Source organism: Oncorhynchus gorbuscha, linkage group LG17 (assembly GCF_021184085.1).
Source record: "Oncorhynchus gorbuscha isolate QuinsamMale2020 ecotype Even-year linkage group LG17, OgorEven_v1.0, whole genome shotgun sequence".
Lineage (NCBI taxonomy): Eukaryota > Metazoa > Chordata > Actinopteri > Salmoniformes > Salmonidae > Oncorhynchus > Oncorhynchus gorbuscha.
In genome coordinates this window covers 3934396-3942761 of record NC_060189.1, presented here as the reverse complement: position 1 = coordinate 3942761, position 8366 = coordinate 3934396, and the positions used below count along the sequence as shown (strand labels likewise).

At 44.6% G+C, this 8366-nt stretch overlaps 2 protein-coding genes across 2 annotated transcripts in view; both read left to right on the top strand.

Moving 5' to 3' along the window:
• Positions 1 to 8366, top strand: part of LOC124001333 (deubiquitinase DESI2-like) — a 1147470-nt gene that overhangs the window by 503483 nt on the left and 635621 nt on the right. The window lies entirely within an intron of this gene.
• Positions 4975 to 8366, top strand: part of nin (ninein (GSK3B interacting protein)) — an 83491-nt gene continuing 80099 nt past the window's right edge. The window contains exon 1 of the mRNA XM_046308694.1: positions 4975 to 5107. Coding sequence (XP_046164650.1) covers positions 5054 to 5107 — 54 coding nt within the window. The 5' untranslated portion in view covers positions 4975 to 5053. The remainder of the gene's footprint in view (positions 5108 to 8366) is intronic.

The window sequence follows — 8366 nt, the reverse complement described above, 5'->3', positions numbered from 1 at the left end:
CGTTGGCAGGGCCAACAGACTGGCACGCAGGCTATCGAGACCAGTCACTGACGTTGGCAGGGCCAACAGACTGGCACGCAGGCTATCGAGACCAGTCACTGACGTTGGCAGGGCAAACAGACTGGCACACAGGCTATCGAGACCAGTCACTGACGTTGGCAGGGCAAACAGACTGGCACGCAGGCTATCGAGACCAGTCACTGACGTTGGCAGGGCCAACAGACTGGCACGCAGGCTATCGAGACCAGTCACTGACGTTGGCAGGGCCAACAGACTGGCACGCAGGCTATCGAGACCAGTCACTGACGTTGGCAGGGCAAACAGACTGGCACGCAGGCTATCGAGACCAGTCACTGACGTTGGCAGGGCAAACAGACTGGCACGCAGGCTATCGAGACCAGTCACTGACGTTGGCAGGGCAAACAGACTGGCACGCAGGCTATCGAGACCAGTCACTGACGTTGGCAGGGCAAACAGACTGGCACGCAGGCTATCGAGACCAGTCACTGACGTTGGCAGGGCCAACAGACTGGCACGCAGGCTATCGAGACCAGTCACTGACGTTGGCAGGGCCAACAGACTGGCACGCAGGCTATCGAGACCAGTCACTGACGTTGGCAGGGCCAACAGACTGGCACGCAGGCTATCGAGACCAGTCACTGACGTTGGCAGGGCCAACAGACTGGCACGCAGGCTATCGAGACCAGTCACTGACGTTGGCAGGGCAAACAGACTGGCACGCAGGCTATCGAGACCAGTCACTGACGTTGGCAGGGCAAACAGACTGGCACGCAGGCTATCGAGACCAGTCACTGACGTTGGCAGGGCAAACAGACTGGCACGCAGGCTATCGAGACCAGTCACTGACGTTGGCAGGGCAAACAGACTGGCACGCAGGCTATCGAGACCAGTCACTGACGTTGGCAGGGCCAACAGACTGGCACGCAGGCTATCGAGACCAGTCACTGACGTTGGCAGGGCCAACAGACTGGCACGCAGGCTATCGAGACCAGTCACTGACGTTGGCAGGGCCAACAGACTGGCACGCAGGCTATCGAGACCAGTCACTGACGTTGGCAGGGCCAACAGACTGGCACGCAGGCTATCGAGACCAGTCACTGACGTTGGCAGGGCCAACAGACTGGCACGCAGGCTATCGAGACCAGTCACTGACGTTGGCAGGGCCAACAGACTGGCACGCAGGCTATCGAGACCAGTCACTGACGTTGGCAGGGCCAACAGACTGGCACGCAGGCTATCGAGACCAGTCACTGACGTTGGCAGGGCCAACAGACTGGCACGCAGGCTATCGAGATCAGTCACTGACGTTGAAATCAACAGGGAAAAATAACAATTGGGTGCACTTCCAAATCAGATGAATAAATTGTGAAATCGAAAATCATTGGTAGCTGTGAAGGTAGATAAACGAACTAGGTCCGAAGTGCTCAAATGTCCTAGAAGGCAAAGGTCCGTTTCGATATTGTCATTTATCGGCATAGTAACAACCCCCCCCCCAAGCTCCACAACCCAAAATATTCACAACCCCTCTTGTTGGCAGAGAGAAAAATTAGCCGTTTTAAACCTAATTTTCTGCAGGTTTTTGTTTTTGTTTTTTTGTTGACGGTATTGACCTCATTCTGGGTCCGGCCTGTTGAGGTATGACTGAACTAACTAAACCTATATCAGAGTCCGCTCACTTTGAACACTATTGAGGGATCTGAAGACTTCTGACTTTGTTCTTCACCACTGACAAACTATATGTCCGATTCTCCACACTTTTCCCTGTCATGGATTTAAAAACATATTTGATTGGTGTAGGAGCTGTCTGGAGCCGGAGGCAGTAACTCACCCTGTTCCTGTATCTTTACAGCAGCGTTGGTGGCCACCCTGCGGAGAGAGTTCACACATCTCCATTTTGGGGGAAATAGTCTAGAATTGAAACCCAGGGTGAATCCCAAATTGACCTCTATAAGCCTTCAACCCTCTGCACTTGTGGGGATCTTAAGAGAATTTTGATCAGAATAACCAATGGTGAAAGCTTCCACCTAGCCTATCAGAGGGCAGGGATACTAGCGGATAGGTTAAACCTGTCAAATACTCTCAGAGCTTCACAAATGTGTCTTAGGGGTCCATTTGAGATGCTTCTACACCTGCATTGCTTGCTGTTTGGTGTTTTAGGTTGGGTTTCTTTACAGCACTTTGTGACATCAGCTGATGTACGAAGGGCGTTATAAATACATTTGATTGATTGAGATTGGGCCAAAATGTTTCAACAACAAAACCACAAAAAAAAAAAACGCAAAATGCCTGAAAGACACTCACTCACCCAGTACCCAGGGAATGTCCCCACAGACCGATCTGACTGGTCCTGCTGCGTGTCTTTACCCACTGGTACAGATAGAGGGCGTCAGAGGTCAACCCAACCTCACTGGGCTCCCCACTGGAATCTCCATAACCTGAGAGGGGGGGGGGGACGACGACAACGACGACAAGGTGACAAAGAAGCCCTTTGATTCATGATGTCACTATGGCTGCTTTCACCCTGACTAGACGATATTTCCACTCTGCTACCATGACAACAAATCTGATGCAAAAAAAATATATGTAAATGAATTGGAAAATATTAAATATATTTACTTCTGAGAGCAACACTACGTTAACTATATGAAGTTTTCAAATGAATTAATGAATTTGTAAATTAATTAATTTTTATTTTCTTGTCAAATCGTCATACCGTACATGATTATTTTGACACATCTGAGTGTTCGTAACGGCCAGGGAAATATAACAATATATGTGTACATGAATTGTTATTTGTGCTTACCTCTGTAGTCCAGTGACAGTACATGATACCCTGCTGCACTTAGGATCTAGAAAATAGACAGGCTTGGTTAGGACATCCTTATTTTAACCCAATACTCCAAAATCCATTTTTTTTTCAGACTAGAACAACATACAGTACCTTCACAAGTTCCACTCTGTGGTTTATGGCCCTTTGGACATGACAGGACAGTTTGAGAGTTTAGAAACATGGGGATAAAAAGGCTCCTTCTCATTCATTGATACAACACTAGGATGACTATGGTATATCTGTGGAACAAATCGAGGGATGTCACTGATTTCCTTAATCTCGGGAACTAAGAGTCAAACAAGTGACTACTGGGATGTATTCATCAGGCACAACATGGAAGAAAACATACTGAAACAGGGAACCTGTTCTTATTTTCCAAAAGGAACACTAATGTTCTATTTCCGAAACATTTTACCACGGTGTTCCCTAATGAACATGGCCCTGATGATGTAATAATACCCACTGGACTTCATTAGGAGAGTCTACCAGGATGTGTATCCGAAATGGATCCCTATTCCCTATATAGTGCATTACTTTTGACCAGGGCCCCTACCTCCCTCACCCATAGGGCTCTGGTCAAATGTAGTGCACTATATAGGGAATAGGGATCCATTTCGGATACACACAGGGTCTCTACCCCCAACACTAGACCCACCTGGAGCCCACGTTGCCGTGGAGATAGATGATAACAGGAGAACCATCTCCCAGAGTCTCACTGTACCACTCAGGGCCGGCCCCCTGGGCCTTCTCCCATTGGCTGTCGGGAACCGTATGCCTAAGAGACACAGACAGCGCAAACAAACAGTGCAGAGTGAAGTTACTTACTTAAGTTACTTTTTACACTTAAGTAACCACAACTTGAGCCCAAAAACAGATTGTATTTGAAAATAACATTAATTTCATAGCTTGATTGCACTGAGACACGATCACATACACAATATATACAAAAGTACGTGGACACACAGCCATGCAATCTCCATAGACAAACATTGGCAGTAGAATGGCTTTACTGAAGAGCTCGGTGACTTTCGATGTGGCACCGTCATAGGATGCCACTTTTCCAACGAGTCAGTTCATCAAATTTCTGCCCTGCTAGAGCTGCCACGGTCAACTAAGTGCTGTTATTATAAAGTGGAATTGTTTAGGAGCAACAACGGCTCAGCCGGGAAGTGGTAGGCCACACAAGCTCACAGAATGGGCCCGCCGGGTGCTGAAGAACGTAATGAGTAAAAATCGTCTGTCCTCGGTTGCAACACTCACTACTGAGTTCCAAACTGCCTCTGGAAAGTAGAATCAATGAGTTAACTTGCCTAAATATTCTGAAATAACTTTTTTTGAAAGAAAGAAAGAAAGAAAGAAAGAGAGAGAGAGAGAGAGAGAGAGAGAGAGAGAGAGAGAGAGAGAAAGAGAACTTCAAATGGACATGGTCTAATTGACTCAACAACCAAAAACACATATTGAAGTTTAGTTTTCTTAAATTAACCTGAAAATCAGTCGATATTTTGGATTGGCTAACTTCTTGATAATGTTTTGTATTATACCAGTCTGCAATGATTGAAAAACACTTGATTGATGAAAACAACAATGGGAGCCCCTATGGGCCCTGGTCAAAAGTAGTGCACTATGTAGGGAATAGGTTGCCATTTTGGGGTCAAAAGTAGTGCAGTATGTAGGGAATAGGGTGCCTATTTGAGACGTATCCACTGACTTACCATACACCCAGTGAGATCCCCTCCTCTGGACTGAGGTAGAAGTTTAGAGTGTGGTTCAGGGAGAGCTCTGCTGGACTGGCCAGGTCCACGAGGTACGGAATCCTTACTGATAACAGATTTCAAAACAAAATGGTCTTTATTCAGTTCCTACCTGTCTGATCCTCCCATGCAATAATACTACAGAACACACAGTAGTTTGCTATATATATATACACACAATCAATATGGTGTGCGGCATAGGCAGAGGCAATATTCAATGATGTCATTTCATTTTTTATTTTTTTTACACCATGTTGATTTTCAAAAGGGTCAGACTGAACTCCTCTACGTACACCAGTGAGAAAAGACAACATGGCCTAGTATCCATGGAAACAGGCAGAGAATGACAGGCAGAGAGATGTAGACAATACACTGCAGTAAGATCGCCTTCTTCAGAATGGATAACCCCGGAGAACTGTAAGATAAAGATAAAAAAACTTTATCGTCCAAAATGGAAATGTATCTTTTTTGCGCTCTCTGGCTTTCATTCACTGAGACTTATGAGGTAAGAATGATGCCGTTGAAAATGGTGTGAACACGCAAGAAAGGTCTCATAACGGGACAAAACTATAGTAGCTTTTAGTGCCGTGCATTATAACAACTTTACAGTACATTACACATCTATATACTAGTAGATTAAACACTGGTAGGCTATGACATGTTAGTCCACCAGACTATTGATCCTGGGGACAAGGTTAGCTATGACAACACTGAAACGAGTGAAAATACAGTCGTAGAAGCTGGCTGCGGAGCATGAAGGCTACAGTACTTACTACTGTGACTGTTCACGTGTAACAGTTTCCAGTTTGCAGTAAGACTTCTTATTTTCAGACCCAGGGGTTTCCTTGCTGTCCTTGGTCTTAGTTTCGTTTTCTGTATCAACTGTTTTACTCATTTTGAAGTGTGAACTAAACTGCAGAGACCTTTACTGACTGAAATTGTCGAGAGAGCATGTAGGTTTACTTCCTGGTGACAGGAAGGATTGGGACATATGAGGTGAAGGGTTGTCTCTGTGTAATAGGAAGCTGATTGGCTCAAAAGGCTAATAAACCTCAACATGTTGATTAGGCTTCACACACACACACACACATACACACACACACACACACACACACACACTGGGATGTGAGTTCTGTTTGACAACAGCAGGCCACAGAGGAGAGGGAAATCAAGAGGCCTAATAATTATAGGTCAAATAAAGAGAATTACAGCTATTCGCTGTCTTTAACTTATATTACACTGTTTAGATTACACTCATGCCAAAAACTAAAGCAATTTACTGTTTGATTAAGTTTTCAATGTTATGAAGGCATGTTTTATTTCAAATGTAGGCCTATTTAGGCTATTCAATTATTTTCAAAGTTTGGTATGTATCTATACATTTTTTTAACCATAAAAAAAATATGTCATGCCTTCGTTTCATATTAAACACATACTTCTAAACAGATCAATTGTTGCCTTCCTTGCCTGTGAAAAGTGTCGGGGGCCTCGAAGAGGAATTTCAACTCCCGTGGACGCGGCGCGCCAGTGACTGCATCCGTGCGACTCCAGAGCTTTTCAATGCGTCACCACCCCTTCCTCTCCGAGGAGCTTTTCAAAATCCTAAAGGAGACATGCAGCTGACTCAGAAGGTATTTTAGCCGGCTGAACGAGACCAAAACCTTTTGACAACAGAAGTATAAAATATAGTATGTTACCTGGGTTACGCTAGCCCCAAATAAGGAGTTTAATCAATACGTTTCGGAAGGGTTTATTTGAGAGGAAATCAAAACCTTTTTTTTTATGGAAGGACGGACGGTTCTGAAACTTCCGTAACGGTCTCTCTATAATTCAACCAGAGAAGAGTGGATAGGCAGCCTTCGACTCAGTGGAGTTTCTGTGGGTAAGTTGATAGCAATTGCAAAACAAAAATCAAATAAATAATAGTATGTCAACTTACCTGTATTGCATGTAGGCTTTAATTATCACAAAAAGGTTGATGAAGAGAAACAGTCTAGTTGAGCTTTTGTACCCTGTCGAACCCCCCCCGCCTCCACGACAATTCAACTTGTTCTTCATGCAGCGGCCCGATTCACTTTTTCTTTCTTCTTTTCAAACACTTTCTTTGCCTTGGCTGGACATTGACACACCAGGCCGTTGTTTTGTGACGAGGATGCTTTTGAGACCCTTCCATATTAACACATTTGACAGAGCCTTCAGTAAAGTGCCACGTTACAATGCATTCCGTTTTACAAACACGTTGCTACAACGTAACAAGCAGAATAGGCTGCTTACTTGGTCGCAACATGTCGATGAAACGGAATCGGTGCAGGGGTTAATAGACTAGGAGTCCTTTGTCCCTCGCTAGCTGCCCAGGGAAGAGTAAAGTAGTCTTTAGATTTGTCAGATTAGTAAAATGAGTGTTTGATAAATAGTATTTAGCTTCATCCTGTAATTTCGTCTTTATTATGACAATCGTATATCGGTGCACGGCCATTGCCAATAAATACGTTTTGTTTTGTAAACATTCCCAGCACAGTTGAACATTCACGTGAAAGTGCTGTAAATGTATTAAACACAAATGTAATTTCTTACTTATTAAAGAAAAACAAACCTGAGAATCATGACATTATGCATTGTACGGATTGATGGCTTGTTTGCACCTGTTGCGATGATGTACATTTTCATTCAACAGACAGATGTTGTTTAATCGAGACTGCCTTGGTGGACTGTAAAATCATTGACATTTAAATAATACTCGTAGACCCTTTAAAAAAAAAGAGATATATGGACACATTTCTAATAATAATAATAAATAATAATAATAATATATGCCATTTAGCAGACGCTTTTATCCAAAATACAGTTTGTGCATACACGTATGGGTGGTTACTAGACGCGCCATGCTCTACCAACTGAGCTACAGGACCACTACTTTCTACTTGGTTATATCGAACACAATAGCACATGGTTAAAATACGTTTACGTGCACATTTTATAGAACAAATGGCACCCTTTGTATGTAGTGCACTACTTTTGACCAGAACCAAATGGACCCAGGCAGTAGATCAGTCAGTAGATCAGTCAGTAGCTCAGTCAGTAGCTCAGTCAGTAGCCCAGGCAGTAGATCAGTCAGTAGCTCAGTCAGTAGCTCAGTCAGTAGCTCAATCAGTCGCTCAGTCAGTCGCTCAGTCAGCTCAGTCAGTCGCTCAGTCAGTCGCTCAGTCTCAGTCGCTCAGTCTCAGTAGCTCAGTCAGTAGGTCTACAGGGAGTGGGACGACCAAACACATGACGCAGCAGGTGTCCAGATTAACCTCGTCTTCTGATTCCCCTGCGCCAGCCTCGGTCCCGATTCTGTAACGACAGCCGTCAATCTACAGTCACAGTGACCCCCACTGTTGGGGTCAAGCCCCTTGGAGCTACAGGTCTATTTTACTGACAGCTTAGAGCCTTCTAGAAAAATATCAAATCACAACTTGTCGAGTCGGGGCGTCGTAGAGTATGAAGTGCTGATCTAGGATCAGTTTGACCTTTTTAGATCAGACAGATCCCTGATCAGCAATACTACTCTGGAGTTGCTTTGTGGACACGGATCCAGGTCTTTGTCTTGGGGTTTTTACCGTGATCTTATGATGGTAGATGACTAGCTGGGTAAGGGATTCATGTGTGATCAGCTGGTCATGGTTCACTTGAATGAGATTAGCAGATGCAGTAAGGCAAAGAACACTTGACTGTGGATACGTCCCAAATTGCATCCTACGGGATCCCTGGTCAGAAGTAGTACG